Source organism: Convolutriloba macropyga, chromosome 10, assembly GCF_964194025.1.
Source record: "Convolutriloba macropyga chromosome 10, txConMacr16.3, whole genome shotgun sequence".
Lineage (NCBI taxonomy): Eukaryota > Metazoa > Xenacoelomorpha > Acoela > Convolutidae > Convolutriloba > Convolutriloba macropyga.
The window spans coordinates 40,328,176-40,353,084 of record NC_134477.1 but is presented as its reverse complement, the minus strand read 5'-3'; the positions used below and the strand labels follow the sequence as shown (position 1 = coordinate 40,353,084).

Sequence of the window (24,909 nt, the reverse complement as noted above, 5' to 3'; positions counted from 1 at the left end):
ATCATTTGGCAAATTTTTAGGGCATTCGGACATTTTTTCCAGAAACAGTCAGAAAAATAGTTTGAAAAATCAAAGGTTTTAATACGAATTTTTGTTAAATTAGCCATAACCTTACTACGAACCTGAGAGAGCTATTATTTAGTCAGTGCATGTGCTAGAGCAAAGTAGATTTGGTGATTTTGCAAATCTATTATGCTAGTTTTCTCTGTGATTAAGGAGTATGAGCTGACATAATTCTCATTTGTTCAACTTATAATTGCGGTTCCTTATCTACTCGTAAGTGCTTTAACGTTTACTTTAACATTGCTTGGGTCCTTAAGCTAGTAAGTTAAGCTCTCTTTGTTGATTATGTAAAATGCTTAATTGTGCATTGCTGACTAAATGCGATTTAGTGTGTTTAAATAGTTTGCAAGGGACAAATTTTTGTACTTAAGGTATTCAACTTAGATAAGTTATTTGCTGATGTGGGACTTGTTTCTAATTAGTTGTGCTTTGGGTAACATGTGTTTTCAGCGCTAGTTTGCAATAAAAAGTATGCGTAAATTGTGAGGGTGTATGAGTTTTGAACATGTATAGAAGTTTATGTGAGTGTAACAGCTTGCAATGGTGATTAATTGCGTATTTTATGTACGATTTGTGTTGAGTGGGCTATTTGCTTTTTGCCTTAAACGTTTCTACTATACAGTTGATCTCTCTTGACTATTAATTTCCAAAACTTTATTGCTTTCTTCGCCGTTAATTTCAATTTTAGTTCTTTTAGCCTTTCCTTAACTTTTATTTTCTTAATCTTAGTTCCTTCTTTAATTTGTATCTTCTTTGTTCCTGGTTTTAATTTTTGTTATATATATTCTTATTTAGAAATGAGTTGTTATCCGTTTGATTATACGTGCCCTAATGATGAGATGAAGGAAGAGTTGGAGACTGCGAACTATTAACTAACTGTTGATGGATTGGAGTTTACTCCATTCATTGGTCGTAAGAAAACGGTGCGCCGTTATGCTTATAAGGCTTTCCTTAAAACAGGGGTATTTGGCTTAGATGCCCTTAGCTTTTTATTTTTCATATCCACGGCATATTGTTATCCACATCTTGCGTTATGGGACGAGGAAGTCTTAGGAATCTGTCGAGTGAGGAACAGATTCAATCCGTGGTCCATGAGGGGAACAAGATGTGTTTCAAAGTGGACCACTGAACTAATCGAATTCTTCTTAGGAAAGGATGTAAGTTTACACCGAATAAAATTATCTTGTTTTATTAGGGTTGTCACGGGGTGATAAGGGAAAGAAAAAAAGGGTGGGGATAGGCGTTACATAAAGAAATCGTGAAATAGAATGTTAAGGAGGCAATAATTTTAGTTCTTCAAACGATTCCTGAAGATGGGGGTGTCCTTAAAAGAACAACAAGAGGACGAACTTGACAAATTGGAACAAAGAGTTTGGGCCCTATCTCAGGCGTGGTGGTGACCCAAGACTGAGCCAACACTACAGAGGTGTTATAAAATGTTGAGGGATCTCAACTATAAGGAATGCCTGGTATTTGAGGAGAAGACGTTGGTGGCTGCCACCGTGAGGAGTCTCTTAGAGCCTCATATGTAGGTTAGAAGGGAAAAAAGAAAGAAAAGAGAGAAAAAAAAGAAAACTTAGTGTATTCTTGGTATTTTGTGCGCTAGTATTATTGGTTTGCGCTTTTGCTATTTCTGTAAATATTAACTTTTGTAATTTTTATGGTTTTTGCGCGTATATAACGCTTTTATTATAAAGATATTGTTTAAAAGAGATTTTGTGTCTCTATTTCTTTTTGAGTTTCTGTATCAAGTCAGAAGGAATAGGTTCACCAAAGAATGTAGGTGCTTTTCTATTACGCTGAGGTCTGCTTAATACTTCATTTGCGTCTGGTAAATTAGAAACATTAGGTGAAGCTGTAGGTGTAGAATTATGAGGTGATGATGTGGGGCTATTATGCGATGCTTGGGGGAATAATTTACGTGTAGCTTTAAATTTACTAGTATTATCAGGTGGGGTAGAAAAATTTTCTTGCTGTGGTCTATTAGGTGAATACATATTTTGCATAGGGTAGGGGGTTGAAATGCGTGGGGGTAGAAAACTAGAAGAGCTTGTGCCTTGTATATGCATAGTATTATCTGCTCGTGTTTGTAGCGATTCTAAGCCTGAGTCCTTTGTTGGGGTAGCCTCAACAATATAAGGTGGCTGTAGTGTAGTATTAGGATTTATACTAGGTGGTGTTTCTACTAAAGGCCACTGCGAAATAGCAATATGTTGTGCGCCTCTATAAGCATTAGATTTGGATATATTATGCTTATTATATTGAGTATAATAATCATCCGTATCGTCTGGGACTACATAGTTCTCAACTAACTCTTGTATTTTTTCTTCTTTCGGGTAATAAGGTACTATATGATTTCTATGCACGGTTTTCTTCTCATTTGTTTTATCATGTTGTATTTCATATGTAGTATTTGTAAGCATTCGTTGCACAGTGTAAGGGCCTGAGCGTAGCTCTTGTAGCTTTTTAGACTTTAGTAGTCCTTTAGAGTGATTTTCTAGTAGTACTTTTCTACCTTCAGGTATAGGCTTTCCGAGTTTAAATCTATTTCTATACTTGTGCGCTTTATTCGTAGTTTGTCTACATTTAGTGTAAGTATTCGAGTATATTGTTTTAAATGTATTCTCTCGCTTTAACATTTCGTTAGATAATCTGTTTTGTAATAATTTCTCTATCTTTTTGTTATTACAAGTTTCTTCACTATGTGAGTGTGGCGGTAGATTATTACAATACTCTGATGTGCATTTCTTTTGATTATCTCGTAGTAGTCCTAACTTTAGTGATAAGGGTATTTGCGGTTTCGTTCCGAATAGTATTTCATAAGGGGTATATCCCGTACTGTAGTTTACTGCTGTATTGTGTGAAAATGCAAATTTACTAGTGTACTCGGACCAATTAGATCCACTTTACTAATAAAATGTCTTAGGTAATTAGTCAAATGTTTATTTTGTATTTCAACTTTGCCGTTAGTCCACGGTGAATATGCAGTTCAGGGGCATAGTGTAATTCCCATTTCGTTTGTGTAGTGAACGAAATCATTACTAATAAAAGCATTACCGTTATCATGTACTATTTGTTGCGGTATACCAAATGTAGTTATAAATTTCTCTAGTTGATTTACTGTTTCAAGAGCTTCAGCGTTCTTGCTAGGGTATACTTGTATACATCTAGAGAAAGCGTCTACTATTACAAGACAAAATCTATTTCCTTTACTGAGTGGTCGTAGTGGACCTTTATGATCAATATGAAGTGTATGTAGGGGTATAGCTTCTAATTGTCCCCATGGTTCTAAGGGTGCTTCGTTCAAGTCTTTGCGTGCTGACTTATTAGTTTGGCAACTTAAGCAATCTAACATTAACATTTCAATCCATTTAAACATACCTGGCCAATAGAAAAATCGCTTAACTCTATTGTAAGTTGTGCTTTCTGCTCTATGACCACTAAGTTCATGCGTATGTGCGACTTCGAATATCTTTATAAATAGCAAAAGTGGTGCACATATCCTAACGTCAAAAGAGCCGTCCTCACAAGGTTCGGAATAACAGAGTAAATCATATTGACTTTCTAAAAACAACAAGTTGAAATTATTTCTATAGGTTTGTAGTGCTTTAGATTGTTTAATAATGTAGTCCTTTTCTGGAGCTTTGCCTACTTTTAACCAATCTCTAACTTTATCTATCATGGAGTCGTTTACTTGTTCTTCAAGAATATTATCAGTGTCAAGATTAGCGTTTTTTGCAAAATCTGTAACTTTAGCTATTAAATCTAATGTATCTGTGTGGACATCCTTTTCTGAGATGTTTTGAAAAGCTTCTGGTTCAATAAGTTTCTTAAATTTTGTCCGTCTGATATAGTCGGCTTTAGCAGATTCTAATTGTTCTATAAGTGAATTTTCAATATTTCCTTCTACTAGATCTAACCAATCTTGGTCATCATAACCTTCTCGGTCATCACTTATTTCAGCTATTTCTTCTATCTCGGAATAGTAGTGATTATCATAGTCGCTAGTTAGTTCTGAAGTTAATTTCTTTATTTGATTTATTTGTGTGCCGTAGCGAAAACAATCAGAGAAACTGTGTATAGCATTACAATGTTCATTTATGTAGTCTGGTGCATCATCTACGCTAAAGTCACCTTCATCATTTATATTAATAAGTTTCTTTCTTTCGCCTTTGACTTGGGCAATAATTGGATAACAGTCGTTAGCTGTTGCGTCCTTATCGTCTTGATGCAATACAGAATAGTTAACTTCTTTTCCGTTAATATGAAACTTTATATCTTTAGGTATCACTTTGTGTTCTAGTTGATAAAGTTTAGCATCTGCTAAAGAAACGTTTCGGCTAAGAATGTCAGGGAGCGCTAAGTTTTTGCCTTCAGTGTAAATAATTTGCAAGTTTTGGAACTTAGTTATTACAACTTGATACTTAAAGAAACGATGTGACATTTGTCCTCGTCGTGACCAAAGAAATAGAATTGGTCTATGATCACAATATAGGTAAATTGGAAAAGGGGATCCAATAACATAAAATTCATATGTTTGTAATGCAAATATTATTCCGCATAGTTCTCTATGTTGAGGGGACATCTTTCGTTCAGCTTTATCAAATACTCTCGAGTTTGCTGAAATCATACGTTTTCTATCAGGAAAATCTTGTATAAGAACACAACCTGTTCCTAAATTAGATGAATCAGCATGTATATGAAAGGGATAGTCATTAGAAGGAAATGCGTTAGAAATATCGTGACAGAATCTTTGTTTAAGGTCTGTGAATACCTTTTCGTGTTCTGGTAACCACTTGAATAAGGTTGTATCTTTAGTTAAGTCATATAGAGGTTTTGCATCTATGTGAAAGTTCAAAATATAGGTATGATAGAAACCCATCATTCCTAAAACTCTTAAAACTTCTGTTTTCGATTCTGGCGTTTTTAGGTTTCTAATATCATCTATGCGCGAAGCAATAGGCGATAGTCCGTTCTTAGATATAACATGTCCTAGAAATCTTACTTTCCGTAAGAAAAACATTGTTTTATCGGGGGCTGCTTTAAGATTTGCCTTTCGAAGCAAAGAGTGATACTCTTTTACTATTGTGAACATTTCTTGTTTATCTTTAGCTTGTAATAAGGTATCGTCTATATATGTTATGGCTTGTTTACGTTTTATAAGGGGTCCAAATGCATAACGCATTAGTTTGCTAAAGAAGCTGGGTAATGGCTTAAGACCATAAAATCCTACTTGATAGGTGTACTGTCTGCCTCCTACAATAAAACTTGTAACCTTCTGGGTATCTTCGGTTAGTGGTACTTGATTATAAGCCGATGATAAATCACTACTTGTAAATATAGTTCCGGTTATTCTTGTCATTAGAACAATTAGTGGTTCAAGTGGCCAACTAGAATTACTTGTATCAGTTATAGAGTTTAGGTATCTAGCATCAATGACTAGTTTTACATAATCCTTCTTAGGTATTATGATGACGGGATTGACAAACCAACTATTCATATCATCGTTCTCATTGAGCTCTCTGATTATGCCTGCTTGAATTAATTCTTCCATTAGCCTTTCTAATTTATCTCTGAGATGAATGGGTATTTTGCTTGGTCGTTGCTTTTTAAAGGTTGCGTCTTTCTTTAGGGGTAAATGGAACTTATGTTTAGTTCTGCCAATATCATACTTATGATGTGAATAGACATCATTATCTTGAAGTATTATTTCTATCAACTCAAACAATTCATCATTAGTCAAATCACTTTGTGTGAAATCAAAGTTATCTAAGAACCTTTCTAGATACTCCATGTCTTGAACTGTAATTCTATTTTGCTTAATTACAAAATCACTAACTGCTTTATTTATGATTCGGTTGCTTTGTAGTTTATCTCTAAATTTAGGAAACTGTTCGTTGACTTTAGGTCTACATAACTCTTTTGCTTCGGTAGAGAAGTCTGTGGCTAGTTCTCTCTCATCTTCTTTGCATTTTTCTATTAACTCACTTTCAATAATCTCGAGCACCTCTTCCTGTTCTAGTATATTAGTTTCTACTTTTTGTAGTTTATCAATATCATCTTTGCTTGTATACACATAGATAGTTATTCCTGAATTCTTAAATGTTTGTTCAATTAGAGAAGATATCTTCCTCCAATCCATTCCGTCTAAACCACAAGCTATTTTTGGCATCGCTATACAGCGTAAATTTAGTCCTAGTGCATGATCTCTCATAGTAAGTAGCTTTGTTTTGATTGTATCAATTGTTGGCTTTTCATAGTGATTAGCCTTAGTGATGAGATTATATACTAAGTTATTATCTGCTCTGAAAGTTATTATATCACCTATATCACAGTTTCTACTTTTACAGTAGTCCTTTAATAAGGGTATTCTTTAAGAGATTGTGTTAGCAAAACCTTTTCTCATTTCTGCATCTGAGGATATCGTGTGCGCTATAGGCATATTAGAGTCAAATGTAGATTGGGTACGAAAATCTATATATCTAATGCAAGAATTAGTTTGGATTTACTGTCCTTCTTGTAAATTGTTTACTACTGTGTTCAGTATGAAGCAACTGTTATAGTCCTCACTTTCGTTTAGTATTGTACTTGTAAATTCGGCACAGTTTTTGATATTGTATCTTTGTATTGGTTTGTCGGTGATATCACACATAGCATAACCTATTATTCCTCTATTTATCTGTATTGGGTGATTCTTTGATTCTCCATAAATAAGGGTAGGAATTCTTCAGATTGTGGACAAATATGTTCACAAAGACTAGGTCAGTTTTTGCAACGTTAATATGGGGCATGAAATATGTTCCTGGTGGAAATAAGGCTTGACTGGGGTGCTTTTGCTTGTGCAATTGTGTACTTTTCTGTTGTAGAAAGATTGGTTGAGCTATGTTTAAAGCAGTCATCTCAGTTATGTTTGGTTAACTTTTCTCATTGTTGAGTGAACCGTAGCAAATTAGGTTTCTCAGTTTTTAATTCTACTGCGGGGATATCGAAGTGAAGTGCTTTTAAAAATAAATGACAAAAATCAATAACTATTATGTTCTGTCTCTGCTCTTTAGTAACGAATACTTTATGGGGGACTGTATATTTACCGTCAGTTTCAAAGCTAGATTGAATAGTTGTGTAGCCAAGTATCCTGATTGATGAACCAGTATATGTTTTTGAATCACAATTTGTATTTTGTAAATGCAAATTTTGTCCAAGGTTTACTAAAGCAAGGTATGTAGGATGGTTGATGATAGTGCAAGTTGATCCTGGATCAATCATGAACTCTACTTCTAAACCACTATTATTTTTAATGTCTCCGGTGGCAAAGTGATATAAGTTGAGGTAAATTCTTGACTTAGTACTACTTTCTTTAGTAGCGTTCGGAGACTTCAAAAGTTTAAAGGAAAGAAGTCTGTTATAGCATTTACGTAGTCATCGTCGCCTTCAACGAAACTTATATGATTTGGTTGTTGCTGAATATTGTTGGGTTTTGATTGTCTTTGTTGTAGGTTGTTATTTCTACTTGGTGTATAGAAGCTAGCACTTTGTTGTGGCTGTTGCTGTTGTGGTGGTGATGGTGATTGTTGTTCAAGATTTGGTCATTATTTCTATATGTGTTTTGCTGAGGGAAGGTTTGTTCGTATGGTTGAGTGAATCTATTGCCATAACTACTAAAGGATGTATTTTGTTGTTGATAGTTAGGCTTGTTGAACCTAGGATTATAGTTTGAGTAGCCACCTCTTGGTTGATAGCCTTGGTTTCTAGGACCATTGAATCTTGTATTGATTCGGTTATTCTTTCTATAATCATTAGAGAATGTTATATTTGATCTTCTTGGTTCAACTAGTTCTTTTCTCAATTTGTTCACACTATCGTCTATCTGTTTCTTTGTGCATCTGGAAATGGAATGACCATTGCTTCTGCAATAATCACAGAATCTAGTACTGTTAGGTCTGCCTTTTATGTTTGGGTCTCTAGGCCTAGAAGTATCTATAGCATTCACTTCGTTGCTTTTGAAAAGACTGGTTAAATCGTTAATCTTGCTCTCGAGTGTTTCAAGTTTATCTATGCCTGTAGCTCCACTAGATTCTGTTGTTACAGAAAATGTTAAGTCTTTTACAACTAAGTGATCGACAAACTGTGTCCAAGTTATTGAAGGATTCTCAATAAGTTTCTCGTGCGCTTTGCGTTTTAAACCTTGTGGCCTTAGTCCTCTTATAACAAAATCTATGTATTTCTGACTTCGTTGTCTTTGTTGGATTTCTTTCTCTTTCCTGATATTGTCATCACATTCAATACTTGTTGGTATCTTTTCTGGCCAACCTTTATCAACTCCACTCTTTATTCTATGTAGATAATTCTTTATTAGTTCTCCTTCTTGCCTGAATGTGTTCTCAACCTCAAGTCTAAATCTGAATTGGTCTCTACCATCTGTGAATCTTTTTATAAATTCATCTTTTAAAGTATTCCAATCTGTAGTATCTGTGACTTCACTTTCAAACCATTCTAGTGCTGTATCAGTTAAAAGTGAGCCGAATAAGGATTGTTGCCTTTTATCATAGCTAGTTTGTGCAGCGGGTGCTGTAGGCCTAGTTTCTAGTGAAAAGAATATTTTGTTTTCTACAGAGTTCCAAAAAGAAGTGGCATCCTGATTAGGATCATTGCCTGAAAAAGATACAAGTGAAAGATTTGGATGTGTTATGGGAGTTTCAGGTGGGGGAGTAACGGCAGGTGTAGGAGTACTACCACCAGGACTGGTCATTGTTTAAAGGACTGAAGTTATTGTATTAAAACATAGAAATAGTTTGAATCAAATTCAAATGAGAAGTTAAGTGAGAAACCCTTTGAATAGTTAAATTACACAAGTTGCTTTAATAGCTTCTCTATAATAAGTGAACAAGTTAAATTTAGGCAAGCTTCTCTGATAGTTTAAATGAACAAATTAAATTGAGATTGCCTCTATTGCATTAGATGAACAAGTTAAATTGAAGTTGCCTCTCTGGGACCACCATTTATACTGCTGGTCCGTACATTAGATACTTAAACGACGGGGTTAATCGCGGGACCACATGTATAACTTGAGAGTTCAACCCCTAGTTCTACTCTTGGTATATAATTAAGTAATAAACAAAGTTAAATGCAAATATGAATTAATAAGTTATGTTAAACAGCATCAAATATGAACCGAGCATTAAGGGATAGAATAATTAAAGTTATTAGATTGAAATAGCAAAGATTGAACTATTCTAAGTTAACTTGTAACTTAGATAGAGTTTGAGAATTGAGAGATGTTAAATTAAAACTTAGAGTAGTTAAGTTTAACTTACCTGATTTCCAATTTTGCGCTAAGTTAATATTTTATGACTTAGAGAGTTCTTAGTTAAGAACAAGTCACAAAATATTCTAAGTTAGAAAAATATCTCAAGTAAGCTGAGATTGAGCAAAGGGGCAAATACGGGAGTTTTGATTTTAATTCAGAAGTTATCAGGGACCAAAGAGTGCTGGTGGTTGAGCGTGCAAGCTCCTTTTATACTTGCGGACACGTGGTTATCTAGTATCCTATTGGATAGAGATAACAGTGTCGACAGAGTTACCAAGGTTAACTTGGTGTTATCTGTGTGGCGTGATAATATCACGTCATAGTATTCTCTGTTTTAGTTAGTGATCTTAAAATAGTAGCTTATTCAAAACTACTTAGTAATTTGTTCACACGTTAAAATGGACTTTGTCCAAATCAAGTTTGTGCTTCACGCACTATAACGTAAATTCTCAAAATAGCACTAAGATTATCAAATAGTGTTACTGAGTGTAGCACACTTCAGTACACAGGTAGTTAAATTTTTCAAAAATTAGTGCCTGTTGAAGTCAGGAGAGTTAATTAAAGCTCTTCATTGATCTCAGGAGAAAAAATGTTTTTCTCTTGATCTCAGGAAAAAAATACCTTGTTTAGTTACAATATACGACCCAAAGTTTCATATTCAAAGTTCATTTTCTGTTGTCATAGCAATTGCCGAGTCACTATATAGTCATAGTAAGTCATTGTTATAAGTCTATTTATAGTTACACTTAAAGTCACGTGATTAGAGGAAAGAGAGGGAAAACAATAGCAACATACACAGACTCAAAAAAGGCTTTCTCCCTCTAACTCAGCAAAATATTTCAAAAAACCTGGAGTGAGCTGTAATTAACTTATTACTGCGTTTTGCGTTTTTACTGTCCTGTATTGAAAATTTTTCTTGTAAATTTTTTGTTACTGTGTCCTGTATCTAGGAATTATTTGAGCTTTAATTCAACTCTTTCAACCCCAGCTTCTGGTATTTCGATTCGTGAGCATAGAAGGCAAAACTTTTCTGCATAGGCATGTCTTGGACATTTATAATTGTCTTTGATTGCTTTTTATATCGGATTGAACCGGAATTCATATGAGATCCCGTATTGCGTGGTCTTTAGTAAACTCAGTCCATTTTGATACTGAAAAAAAACTAAGATTAGCAAATAGTTACGAACTGAATTTGTAATGCAACGGTAAGAACATAGTGGATATACAGTTACAAAAGCGAACAGCAAAAACAAAATATCCGGATAGATTTCAAATCGCTAAAAAGAACGGGGCAGTGTAAATCTTTCCCTGTCAATTGTGGGAGAGCGGCCGTTACATACAGTACAATTAACCAAAAAAGCATTCAAAATAAGAAAACGTTTTATTGATATTTTCGTGCAAAATCAAAAAAACTTCCATTCTTGTCGACTTTGATGAAGTTACGTTCGATTCCAAAGATAGATTTTAGAGTCACGTTTCTTTCAATATGTCATTAATAATCGGTATTTTATTTATTATCATGTAGATCGAAATATAAATGCGTTTAATTTATGATTTCGGACCATTATGATTCCAATGAAAGCCTTTGAGTACAACTAATTTTTGCGAAATAAGGATTGCGGGAACAGTTAAACATTGTACTCATTTGAGCGGAATACAATCTGCATCAACGAGGCAATTAAAAGTTCTATGCACAGTTCTTTGCTGTTTCAGGCACCTCAAGATCAAAGGACTAACCCTCCGAATGAATGGTTACAAACATGCTTTGGATTTTGGAGCAGATGGCTTTGTCTCAAACGCCCCCTACTTCCTACTAAATTTAGGTTAGATAGAAAAAATGTCTGTGTTTCTTACAAAGAGAGCTTCGCAGGTCGAGGTGTCCAGTCAAGCTAGGCCTCTGATCAGACCATCTTCGAGAGCACACCTGCGCATGATGCGACTGAAATATATGGTCTCGAGAAGTCTTCAAGCGCACTCAGTCTTCAACAGTGATCTGGAATCTGGAACTTGGCTGATCAGAGGTCATGTCTGATCCTCCGTCTCGGAGGCTGTGATCAGACGTGGATTGAAGCTCACACTAGTTTGATCAGAAACCAATTCGAGAGCTCTTTTTCTTTCATTTTTTTGTTTTTCTTTACCGAGAGATATTGGCTCTGCTAAGAGGCAACAATACAGCATCATTCTGATTTGTGTCTTTTCTAGAGTCTGATGGTGTTGATCAGAACCAAAGAATCCAGCTAATAGCAATTACTGGTCCCCTTCAGAACTAATTTTGAATAGCTGACAAATCCAAATTTCGAAGATCAAACGAGCCTGTTTTCAACAGAAATTGCAAAAAGTACTTCTAAAAAACATATTTTAATATTCCTTCGTAAATCAAGATTTGTGTGTTGCTTTCAGTCGAGGGAGACAACCACCGCAAAGAATGGAAAGTGAAGGGTCACTACATCCGGGAGGTCTTGCATCTCAACACTATCATCTGGCCTGGAGGATCGCCAAGGTGTGAAATAATTGCAATCACTGTTTTGGTTTAACATTGTTTAAAAAATAGTTCACAATCTAATCTGTTCCCTTTTATGTTGGTGTCAATGTCTGTTTTGGCAGAAAAAAAATGTAATTCTCTGTTTAAACACGATCTACGGTTAAATAAACAGAGCCTTAATTAAAAAGCAATTATTAATAACTTGCTATATTTAAATGCAAATTACTGTTGTCCAATATGTGTTAATTAGCGTTGCAGCCCAGTGATAGGTACCATCTACCAATATGGCCTATTTTAATTCAATGTATCAAATTTTAGTTGCAAAAATAAATTCAATTTTATATTGTTATATTAAATTACAATATAAGTGACAAAATAATTTTTTTTTTCAAATGCTTTTCCTAGTCCCAGACCGGATTTCTAAACTAAAGGTAATTGTGATATCACTTTGATTTGAGTTAGTTTATTCTGTTTGATTATCAGGTTGCCCCATTCCATGCGTTCCATAGACACTCACAAGATCAGGGTAGTGTTGAAAGAGTCCCTCCCCTTTGTGATGGTAACTGAACAGTTCAGTAAGACCAGAGCTGATGAGGAAAAGTGTATGGATGTGGGGCTGTTGTGTCTCAATGTCACCACATCGGACCCAGAAATGGTGAGTTTTGAATTCGGTAGATTGTCGAAAAATCTTTGGCACAGTGCTATTGCTATGGTGTTTTTACTCAACGCAGAACTTCGAAATGAAAACAACTGTCGAAGTTGTTGAATCAGTTCAAACCATCAAGTAGAAAAAATAGTTGACTACAAAAGGCAAAAACAGTGCACGATACAACATGACTTAGAAAATATAACAAGCTTAAATTGATTTCTATTTGGCTTCTATGGAGATAATTTAAGCAAGAAAGAAACTTTTGTTGGGCCGTTCCGCTGTTATTCAAAGCATCCTTAAAGTCGGAGTTTACCACGCAATTTTACAGATGCATAAATTGTGAATTCGTTTAAATTGACACCAAATTTTAACCGTTTATTTTACGACACATGTCACATTGTAGGCCCACCCGTTGTACATTTATTATAATTAAAGTTTTGTGGAAATGAAGGGGTTAAACAGACCAAATAGTCCTAACCAATCTGTTGAGGGCACTGACTTGACATTAAGTAAGACCTGATATTTGTTGCCTATTACATTTTTAAAGACTACTTAACCGTAAAAAGTATTAGAGAACAATTTTGTAAGAATTTTTCCAGAAGTTATTGAAAATTTCAGTAGCCCTGGGAATAATTTCCAAAGAAATTGAACCGTTTTTCGGCACTTTATTCTGATCAGATACAAAAGGATTGTTGATTACAGATACACAAGATCCTGAACGAGGAGATAAAAGTGAAACGAGTGTGCTGTTTCGGGTTCACAATAGACCTCATCAAGCAGATCTCGAATGACCTCTCCCTCAGCTACATAGCATACCTCAATGCTGAACAGATGGTGGGGTCTAAAATCAACGACACTTGGAGGGGCATGGTCGGAGACGTCTCTAGGGGTGAGTGTTCAAAACAATCAAGGAAATGTTTACTTTTCCCCTGAAAACGTCTGATCTGCTTACACTGAAATAATAGTTAGAGCAACGTAAAAAAGTTTTAGACGGCCAATTGCCGTTCAAATGAACAATTAACTGATCAACCTTTTCAGTCGCCAAAAAAGAGCAATACTGCTCAAGAAAAGAACGGTCTGAATTGTGGGGAATGATAAGAAAAAGTATTAAAGACAGCCACTTATAGACCTGATAGAACTTGCAAGCGGATGGCATAAAACAATTAACCTTTCTCGATAATAATAGGGCTCAAAAGTGAAATGTCTTTCCACTTAAAGCTGAAAACATGAAGTTTTCAACGCATTGCAGATGCTATTCAAATACCTGAACTAATTTTGTTGGAGTTGAAGCCTAGTCGATGTGTATTTCTCTGTGACCTTCAGGTTCTGCGGACATGGCTGCAGGTGCCACCAGTATAACCCCAGAAAGGATGGAGGTGGTAGACTTCACTGTGCCATATTACTCATCCGCGTTCGGAACCCTATCTGCGAGGTAGAAAAAGTTCCCTATCTGGATTATGGTAATCTAGAATAACTTTTAAAAAAATTACTGCTTCATTTGTATCGACTTTATAAAAGTGTTTGGATCATGAAGGATCTCATAGGAATCTTGTTTACAATGCAAAGTGAGTGAGATATATCTCTTATTTTTCCACATATATCTCGTAAGATGTCCTCCAAGATTTCGCAAAAAAAATCATGTCCATAATTGCAACTTGCGGCATGAACAAAATCTATAAGAAACTAATTTTTCGCGTTCCAAACGGCTGTGAAATCTGGAGTCAGTCACTTTTGATTCCAGGAAAGACCCCGAGCCTAAACTGGGAGCGTTCTTGGATCCCTTCAGTTTGTCCATGTGGGTTCTCATCTTCATATTTGTACACATTACTTCCGTCTTCATAGCAATGTTCGAGTGGTTATCACCATTTGGGCTTCATCCTCTGGGCAGAAACAGGACTAAGACTTTTAGCTTCCCTAGCGGGTTAGTTTACTTCGTTCATGTGAATACTAATAATGATCTTAGATATTCTCTCTTGAGAGCTCTAACTATTTCCCTGCTCCGGCATTCGAAGTACCTGGCATATGTTAACCTCATTTGCAAAATAAAACTGGACCTCCTGGACCTCCTTTAGTTCTCAGTACTGATTAAGAATGAGCTCTACAGTGGTTCTGAATTTTTTCTGAATCAGAGGAATTTTCAGAATCGATATTCTCTGAATTCTTTTGAATCAGAATAAAATTCATTTGATAACGCATTTCTGAATTAGCTCTGAATGCATAATCATCAGATCTTACGCAATTATCAAATAAGATATCAGATCCCGGGCTTACCACCCAGAATGTTTCAGTACTGAACCTGCGGATTTCCATTTTAACTTGTAAAACCAGCACTGAAACAGCTTATTTACGTCAAAAAAATTTGGTCATTATGTCCAGAAATAAAGCAGAACAATTATTCAGACTGTTCAGAGTTATTTCATAGCACGCACAATAATTTTTAGTAGATTTTATGCATGATACCAAAAATGTATCGTTTAAAATGGTGCATCGATTTCATATTTAGCTAACTTTCAGATTACTTCACACGTGGTCAGTGTTATTTTCACACACCTACAACAGCAAACCCCCCAAAAGTGTTGCCAGTCGGATCATAGTGAATGCGTGGGGCATGTTTGCTGTGGTCTTCATAGCCGGATACACGGCCAACTTGGCCTCGTTCATGGCTGGAAGGATGCTGGATCCTAACATCGATATATCACAGGTTAACCCTGAAAATTAACTCATTGTTATCGTAAGTAATCATTTTATGACCAAAAATTTGTTTGTGTATTTTTTTATTTTATAAGTGTTTTGAGTTTAATTTTTTGAAACCTTCCGTGCATTCAGCGCATTTCTGTTGTAATCTCACTGCATTGAGAACATTACTTGAAAAGATATGCGCTGAAATGGCGCTGAATCCTCGAGCTGGGTCATCATTTTGCACAAATATAAAATAAAAGTTGTCCTAAATCAAAAACTATAAATGCTTTCAATTTTCAAAATACAACTGCATTAGTATTGTCGGTTACAATTTTTATGAAATTTTTCGCATAGTTGGTTTCATTGATATAACTTTGGTATCGTTTTTTTCCGAAACTGACAAAAATAAGTACTGGTTTTTTTCACAGTGCAATATTTTATTAAAAATCTTATTAGAGTTTAGATTACAAAAGTGTTTGTAAGTTCACACTACTAGAAAAAAAACACTAAAATGAAGATATTTTATGGTTTGAGATCCCTCAAAACATTGTTTTGATTTTCCGACAGGTTATGAGATCTGAAAACACAGATCCACATCCCATTCATTAATCAGTAAAACGTACATTTTGTCATTTTCGGCCAATTTGACCAAATGGTGGACAAATGAGACAATAGCTCGTCACATTTGTCAACAACTTATGTCAGTTCTTCTCACATTTTGCATTCAATTAGCCTACAGCTAGACTTCTCAATTTCATTAATAATGACCCCAGACATAGTTCAGAAACTAAATTTTCTTAATGACCATATAATGAGTACGTTAAAAACCAGTTATTTGATTTTTTATTCTGAAGCTAGTAAAATGAACTAGTTTTGTCATATTAAAAATCAGTTACATTTCATTTAATTTCTGCTTGATTGGCATTTTATTAGCCGTTTCTGTTGGACGGTAGCTCAAAAACACAAATAATGGACAAATGTGACAGATATTTCCAAATTTTCTGAAATTTGAATTTAACTCGCCTTACTGTCACTGTTTCTCACGCCCGCTTGAAACTCTAATCTTAATGCATGGGCCGTGACAAACCTCGACAATATCAAACTACTTGTCTTGTTTCCGTGTACGTGTTTTGATCTAAGGTTCACACTGAAAAACAGTCACACCAGATTAAATGATTGTCTGAGAATTTATTTTTTCCGATTCTTTTGAACAACTCTTTTTACAAAGATTCAATTTTGTGCACTGAATGAGGCAATGGATTTGGCTTATTTAAAATTTACAGCTGTACTTAACAAAAAGGACTTAACAGCTGTACACAACAAACTAGGACATCTCTGATTCTTCAACAAAATAATTTCATGGAGTTTCATATTATAACTTGTGATTTCCATATTTGTGATGGACGCTGAGAATTGAAAAGATGACTTTCCTGGCTCTTTACAGTAAAAATTCGAAAATAAGACGTATAGTCTGATAACTGAAATGCTTTGATTCCAGAAAAACTTGTTGTTTCTCTGCTTTGCTTTTATCAACTGATCAAAATCGATTCTTAAAAAAACATGTTCTTGTTGTTGAAAACTTAGTGAATTTTATTAGCAGTTCTGCCACAATATTTTGAAATTTTAGGACGTCGTAGGAACGCTGAGGGTAATGATTAAAAACGCCATTTTAGTTAACGTAAATTTTTGTTGTAACATATAAGGAAATCTACTTCAATATTCAACAACGAGCCCTCATTTTGAAAGAATAAAAATATATTGAATCAAAATTATATCAACATGCCCCAGGGATAGTCGTGTTCACCTTAGTTGTCATTATAAGCTTAGAGTTTAAAGATAGTTTAACTAAATTTGAGGCACTCACTTGCAAGTTTGAAAAAAAAACAGATTTCTATAGTGTCAAATTAGTGCTATAGTCCTATGTGTAGTGTCAGTTCGTGTTGCAAGCAAGGCTTTGTGACTGTGACCCAGACGATCTTTCGCTTAACGAGAAAAAAAGATTGGCAAAAATCCTTTGAAAAGTTATAATCAGCGCTAGCAAAAGGAGTTAACTATAATAAAATATAGATAGTTTTATGGCCTGTTTGGTTTAAGTGCTGAGTGTGTTATTTTAGTTGCGCTACCCTGCTAGGAGACTGCGCTTCGCCACCATAATCGGGACGAGTACAGAGTACTACTTGAAACTGTACTTCCCTCAGAAATACAAAGAGTTCAGAAAGTACAATGTCCTTTCTCTAGACGAAGGAGTCGAAAAACTCAAGTTAGTAACTTCATAACATTTGTTTCCTCATTTTAAGTAAATCACCAATGTCAACTTTTATTAATTCCTAGGTGGTAGTTCCAGACCCGATAGACACCTGATTTTTGATCGGGCCACATTCCAGATTTATCTTTGATTAATTTAATAGAAGCTCAAAATCAAGAAAAGTTTCGAACGCCGGCAATCATTTTTTTAATCTATGAATTAGCAAAACGTTATCATAAACAACTTTCATCTTATTATTAAATTTTGTGATTCAGAAACACTTGTATGATCCCAGTGAAACTAATCTTGATTGCCTTGATTGGAGAAACTTAAAAATGAGATGAAATTCCATCATTTTTTTCCTGTTATCCAGCTCAATATTTTTACCTAAGTTTCCCAACTATATTCTTCCCATCACGCCTCTTCGTCTCTACATGACAGATTTGGTCAGCTCTGTGCCTCAAGTTTTAATTTCGCAAAAATTTAATTCAGAACGAAATTCAATTCACGCTATCATATTGCCATTATCCTTCTTGACACGTCTGCTGCGAGCAATGACACAAATCTCTCTGGTGAAATCGATCTGATACGCTGCTCGAACCCAAGCGTGATCAAACTAGAGGGTCATTCAATACTTTGGCCGAATTTGCTATGTCCCAGAGGTCGAGTCATTGTCCTCTTGTCCTCTGCCCGACCGGCAAAAGAACGATTCAAAACGAAAAAGAAAAGCGACCTTGGATGCAGTTAACTTCAATTTCCAGTTTTTAGTTCAAAACTAAACTGAGAATGTGTAACTATTAACCAATATTACAAACAGGAAACAGTAGCATGAAAGGTCCAAATGAAAAACTGAGAATTGCAATATTTTCGACAATCAAGTCTGGTCCGACGGAAAGCCAGAATCTATCCCCCCAGCCCAACCCCTCCTCAGTTTTTATGGCCACCATTCAAATTAAATGATTTTTATACAGCAAGTTACGGTTCACATACCCACTAATCTGTTCTTGGGGGGGGGGGGGCAAAATAAATCTGCAAAAATGTACCGAGTTGCGTAAATTTATGTAGACACTACGAGATAGAGGCTCTGATGTTTGATGCGCCTATGGTGGACTACAAAGCAGCTACTGACCCAGACTGCCGACTCATTGCAGCTGGAAGCAACTTCTGGTCAGACACTTACGGACTCGCCTTCTCACACGGAAGCTCCCTCACCACCAAGGTCAATCTCTTCAAATCCAGTTACAAAGTCCACAAGATCACAGATTGAGGAAAAAAAATGATTAATTTTTCAAAATGCGTCAAGTTTTATACATTCAGCTTTTCAAATCAGCAAAAAATTTAAAAAATGCGGAAATTAAAATGTATCCGCTTTAAGCTAATTACAAACAGCTGACAATCAACTTCGGACTTGTGCAAATCAGATACTGCTTTTTGGAAATCAAAAAAAAACATTGCAGCAAAAAAAACCAGGTCAGTTTTTGAATAATATGCGTATTATCATTCGACTGAGTTACCAATCGCCCCAATGAACTGGCCTGTGTAGTTATGATAAATAGGAGAACTCTCTCCGTGTGTGTTGTAGGTGTCCTCTCTGATTGTGAAGTATGAGGCAACTGGCATACTGACCAGTTGGGAGAAGAAATGGCTCAACAACAAGTCCGAGTGCCACAGTGCCTTCATGAGCAGTTACAGGTAACCACACACACCACCCCGGACCCGAGTACCATTAAAAATTAGTACTCAATCATAGTAAATTAATTCTATTTTTATTCTATGCGCAGAGATCTGACCAGGGCTTTTATTAGACATTACACGGTAAATTTCAAGGAAAAATTGTAAGATTTTTCTGAGCATCATGAAGTTCAATTTCTGAATTCTTCCTGAACATAATAAATTTTCATCCGGATTTTTTTATTGATTAGTATGAAATAACGTACGTTAATAATTGTCGTTATCACCAGATATATTTAGATTCTTTTTTAATAAAAGGAACGGTTAGATCTTTGTTAAAAGCAGGTTTTTAGCTAGGATAATTAATGCTAGTTACAATACCCTACTTCTGATATTTTCAATTAATCAATTAAATGTGGATCTCTTAACATGTGGATCACACTTCGGTTGCAGAGAACTTCCAATATTAGCTGGAGGAACCATACCGCTTTAAGGTTTGCTCCACCGTTTCTCTTCAACTATTAAAAACTGAAAAATAATCTACAGTAAATATTAGAGCAACTCTTTGCTCGTTGTGTTGATTCTATGTCAACACCATTATAGTGAGAGTAAAGTTTGAGACCTTTGTGTTGGGACCTTTTTGGGTTGCGAACCCACAGTCTCTTAATTGATTACAATACTGTGCTCTCCACTGAGCCAACTTGTCCACATTGCGAGAGTCTTACTATGCTCTCTTATATTGAGCTATCATTTCAAGCTCCATCTTATGATCACAACTTATTTACTAGAGTGTATACTCTAACAGTAAAAATGTAGAACATGTTACGACACAACTCAAGAGACAAACAGCAAAAATAAAGCTTTTGATTTATTTCATGTTTATAACAGATTATGTCCATCAAGTTACTTCAAGTTTAGTTTGAAGTTCAAAACAGATCAGCTTTTTTAACCACAAATTTGCTTAAGCTTTGGTTTTTTTGATCTTCAGGATATATAGAGCGTGATATTTAGAGCTGTACGTGATAAAAATTTTGCTTTCTAAAACATTCAAATCTTTAAAAATAAAAAAAATGGAAAAATCAAATAAAATTTAACTTGAATACGCAATGAACTACATTACTGTTTTCTTAAACTTCGAAATGGGAACCCCAAATAAAAAGACCAATCAAGGAAACGACGAAAACTGTTAATAGTTCCAACAAAGTGCCCAATGACAACTGTTCAAAATAAATTTAGCAATTTTTTGGGCAGAAGTCTTTGATAAAATAACAGATAAGGTATAATGAAATGATCAATTTCATAACCAATGAACAATTTTAGTTAAGTCTGTAAAAAGGATAATCATCGCAACATGATATCTCAACAAAAAACATTTTCACGATGGTCAGTATGAAACTAAAAACTGATAAAACGGCGAAATTGACACTTTAAACTAAATTTTCCTGATCAATATGTTGCAAATTACACAGTTTTGTTAGAAAAAAAGTGCACTTGGCTTTTCTTCATGAAAATAAATATAAGTCAATCACAGAAAAGGTGAATTTATGAAAAGTATCAGAACTAATGACAGTTAGACTGCAATTTCCTCTGACAAGCATACATTGTTATACAGAAGAAATGAGAACTAGAAGTAATTTCAGTCTATACATTAACAAACCGCACATCAACAACTTCTTTCAACGCAAACTTTGCAGAGAAATGAAACTTTCAAGGAACTTTTTAATAGAAGAAAACGCACAAACCTTTCCAAATTTAATAAAAACATCGATCAAAATTGTTTTAGTACTTCGTGTAAGTTTTTCTTCAAAGCGAAAATGAGAGTTAGGTTGCAAGTGAAAGGATATTTCATTCAATTTTGTCTTAAGCTTTCATTTAAAAACAGTCTGGTTTGTATAAAAACGACATGTTTTTTATCAAAGGCTTTTTTTCATCAAAACAGTACTCCAAAACTTTTAGTTCAAATTCAAAAATCAAAACTGGTTAGATCTAATTGTTCCGACCCCACTTGTGGGTGGAGGAACTATATACTCAAATGGGTTTATTTGTTCAGACAATTTTGGCCGATCGATATATTCATTGTATAGAAATGCGACTGGCATCATTTTAAAGCTCGTGCAGCGTAGAATTCAAAATTAAAAAGATTTGTTTTATTTTCGTTTTTTTCGAGGAGTTTTTGAGGTTTAAAGTTTCCTGTGAACACGGGATATTTGGTTCACTTTTGTTCATTTTTAGCTTAATTTCTGTTCGAATAAACATTTTTCCAATAAAAAATTTAATTCAAAATTACTTTTCACAATACAAAGTACATCAAATTGGTATTCCTAATAGATCAAAGGCGATTAAAAATACCAGTTCTGGTGTCACAGGGAAATTTACAATCAAAAAATTTGAATTCTATTTAAGAGCTGCTTTTTTTGGTTGCCATAGACACGTTGACTAATAGTACAAAGTTTTCCTAATGAACACTAAGTAAACCTATCTAATGCGTTCAGTGGACAGCTAATGGTTGTTAAAACATTAAAAAATAATTTTTCGAACTTTTTTGAATGTTAGCCAATCTTAAACTTATTTTTGCGCACTCTAAGTTAGTCTCAGTGATAACAGGACCCCATATTTTGTAATGCAACCAAAATTAATCCGGTTAGTTGTTTTATCTTCAATTATTGGCTTTATGACTTTCCGTATAAAATTTTTAATTTTTTGATAATTTGTTTAATAATGTTGTTTCCTTCTGGAGTCTTATCGCATTATAGTATTGATGGTTCCCATTGGCTCTGTGATACCTGACCTATATTTATTTCCTTAAATTCATTGATGCGTTAAATCTTATACGATGTCCTAAATTTAGTTCATTTATTTTAACCTTCAATAATTTGTTCAATTCGTATCTTATGATCTTTCGTCAACTGTCTGCTTAGTTTCCCGCTCCGTGATCAGACATGTCTGATCACGCATTCACGTTGCTCTTGAATGTTTTATGTTTTCCAATTTCATTCTCTTGATATTCTGCAATTCAAATCAGTTCTGCAAATCTCCTTTTGAAATCCCGCTCCGCGAGTAAACGCAAGTAAATTGAATTTGGATCGCGCACCGCGAATCGGCAGTTAATAATCTTTCCGTATACTTGCACCGCAAATCGCTACACTAAATAGATTAAGTACGACATGGCGCAGTCAGCAACCAAAAGAACAACCCTTGGAATTGACCCTTTCTGGGACAAACCAACACCGGATCCCCCCCTTCGCTGGGAGAAGTGGCGGGTACAGTACAAACTAGCACTCTTGGCCAAAGAAAACATCATTTTGGACACACTACTCGGTCCAAAACCAGAAATGGTAGAGCTACCCCTGGAGCCAATCTACGAAGAGACAATAGTGGGTGCATCTGCACAATCAGAGAGGGAAAGGAACGCGCGCAACGCGCAGCAAAAGATGAACTGGCAAAACAAATGTCAACGCTTAATTGAGGTGGGCATCATGTGTGGCGACAAACCGTGGTCGTTGGCAGACCGCAAAACAGTCTCCCTTCTCTATCTGAGCATCGGGATAGAGGGACGTCGCATCCTTAACTGTAAGAATCCGCACATCATGATTGACACTCTATCTACTGTTAACTTTTGGAAGATCGTGGAGGAAGCATTCATCCGTCCACGTAACATAACGTTTGACCGACATGTCTTTCTAATTACAAAACAGCTTAGGGGAGAAACAGTTGAACATTTCTACGGTAAACTAAAAGGACTGGCGGAAAACTAAGATTTTGAAAACAAAGAGGAGACCCTCATTCGAGATGTTTTCATCACCAATCTGATTGACCCTGAAATCCAAAAGGAACTCTTAAAACAAATGGTCTAACCGCGACAGGCGTTAGAACTCGCAATTAATATGGAACTCGGGATGCGGAATCAACATCAGATACAGCAACATAATAAAATCGTTGTTCCGGCAAATGTTAACACCGTTCAATTCAATAACCCACGAAAACCGTACTGGCAGAACAATAACAATGTCTCAAAGCAAAATAATCGATCAACACTCTATTGTTCCAATTGTGGCGGAATTTGGCTCCCAAATCATCGTGAAAGATGCATTGCTAAAGGGAAAACGTGCAATAATTGCGGGTTACTAAACCACTTTGCAAAGGTGTGTCGCAAAAAACTGAAGAACACAAACACAAAGCCACAAGATTCTAAGAAAAAGATTTTTCGTATGGTAGACGAAGAGCCACACCCAGAGGACTCTATAAATTTCGTTCAACCAGCAAAACTCTACGAATCAGACTACAGCAGTGGAGAGGAGGATAACACGGTCGCAACGGCGGTAGAAAAAGTTGAACCACTCAATATGCCCCTCAAGATTGGCAATGTCAATACAATTCTACTCGTGGACTCCGGGAGCGCATGCAGTATACTTAATCATTCACTCGCGTTACAAGTGGTACAAAGCAGCCCCCGTGCTTTTTGGATTCATAAACCAACACCACCTCAACTACGGAACTTTTCGAATGAACCCGTACAAATAGAGGGGAAAATCCAAGCCCCTGTCACAAGCAAAGGCTGGGCATGCGATACAGCCAACTTCACAGTCGTAGCCGACGGTTTAAAGTCCTTAATAGGTCGTGATTTGTTCGACCAACTAGGACTTGCTGTAACTCAGCCTACATTTCTCAAAGGTAACAGTATCAAGAACATTGCATCTCCCGAATTTAAAGAACAGATAGCCAAAACTTTTCCTCGTTTGGTATCACGTATTGGAAGATCTAAAAGTCATGTAGCAAAATCTAAATTTCATAAAGATTTTCAACTTAGACACCAAAAAGGTAGACGTATTCCCATCAATCTCCAAGGCAAAGTTAATGCGGAGCTTAGAAAATTGCTAGCTGAAAAACATATTATAAAACTTTCAAGCTGTCCAGATAAATATTTTATATCACCCATTGTGGTCACGGTTAAAAAAGACCAAACGATAAAGCTTGCACTGGATTCAAAAGCTTTAAATAAATCTATCCACAAGAACAAATATCAAATGCCAAACATTGATACGCTAATTGAATCAATATCTCAACAAATAAGTGCTCCCGCGCCGCAAAACATCACGTACTTTTCTACGATCGATCTAAAATACGCATACAGCCAATTAAATTTGGACACTAATACTGCTAATCATTGCAACTTTAATATTATTAGTGGAGATATGACTGGCACTTATAGATTTCAAACAGGATTCTACGGACTTACAGATATGCCAGCTGAATTTCAAAAAGCTATGGACTACACTCTAATTGGTTTGGAAAATACATATTGCTTTTTGGATGATATCCTGATAGTTAGCAAAGGTTCTTTGAATGAACACAAAAATTACGTAATGAAATGTCTCCAACGTTTAGATGACGAAAATCTTAGGATAAATCTTCCTAAATGTCATTTTGGTAAATTAGAATATGATTGGCTTGGGTATCATATTTCCCAATTGGGTATCTCGCCTCTCGAATCTAAAACCTCTGCGATTTTGGCTCTTGAAGCCCCGAAAACATTAAAGAAACTCCGTTCATTTTTTGGATCTGTTCATTACATTGGAAAATTCATTCCTAATCTCTCTCAAATAAGTCATCCTCTCCGTCCGTTACTTCGAAAGTCTTCGAAATTCATTTGGACAGCAGAACAGGAGAACTGTTTTAAAGAAATTAAGACTCGCATAGCGAACGCCACTGCAAATAGTCACTACAATCCGCAACTCGAAACACGCGTAAAATGTGACCGTCTCGCTCTGGTCGTGGTGCTGCTCTTGAACAATTAACCGTAGATGGGTGGAAACCAA

The 24,909-nt window shown here is 35.5% G+C and overlaps 1 protein-coding gene across 3 annotated transcripts in view; it reads left to right on the top strand.

The window, feature by feature from the left end:
* LOC142348131 (uncharacterized) overlaps positions 1-24,909 on the top strand; it is a 73,882-nt gene that overhangs the window by 14,473 nt on the left and 34,500 nt on the right. For all 3 annotated transcript variants that reach the window (XM_075399323.1, XM_075399324.1, XM_075399322.1), the window contains exons 5-14: positions 11,081-11,190; positions 11,768-11,867; positions 12,333-12,504; positions 13,201-13,387; positions 13,822-13,930; positions 14,240-14,419; positions 15,013-15,199; positions 17,292-17,437; positions 18,488-18,641; positions 19,005-19,114. In XM_075399323.1, the coding sequence (XP_075255438.1) occupies positions 11,081-11,190; positions 11,768-11,867; positions 12,333-12,504; positions 13,201-13,387; positions 13,822-13,930; positions 14,240-14,419; positions 15,013-15,199; positions 17,292-17,437; positions 18,488-18,641; positions 19,005-19,114 (1,455 nt within the window). The remainder of the gene's footprint in view (positions 1-11,080; positions 11,191-11,767; positions 11,868-12,332; positions 12,505-13,200; positions 13,388-13,821; positions 13,931-14,239; positions 14,420-15,012; positions 15,200-17,291; positions 17,438-18,487; positions 18,642-19,004; positions 19,115-24,909) is intronic.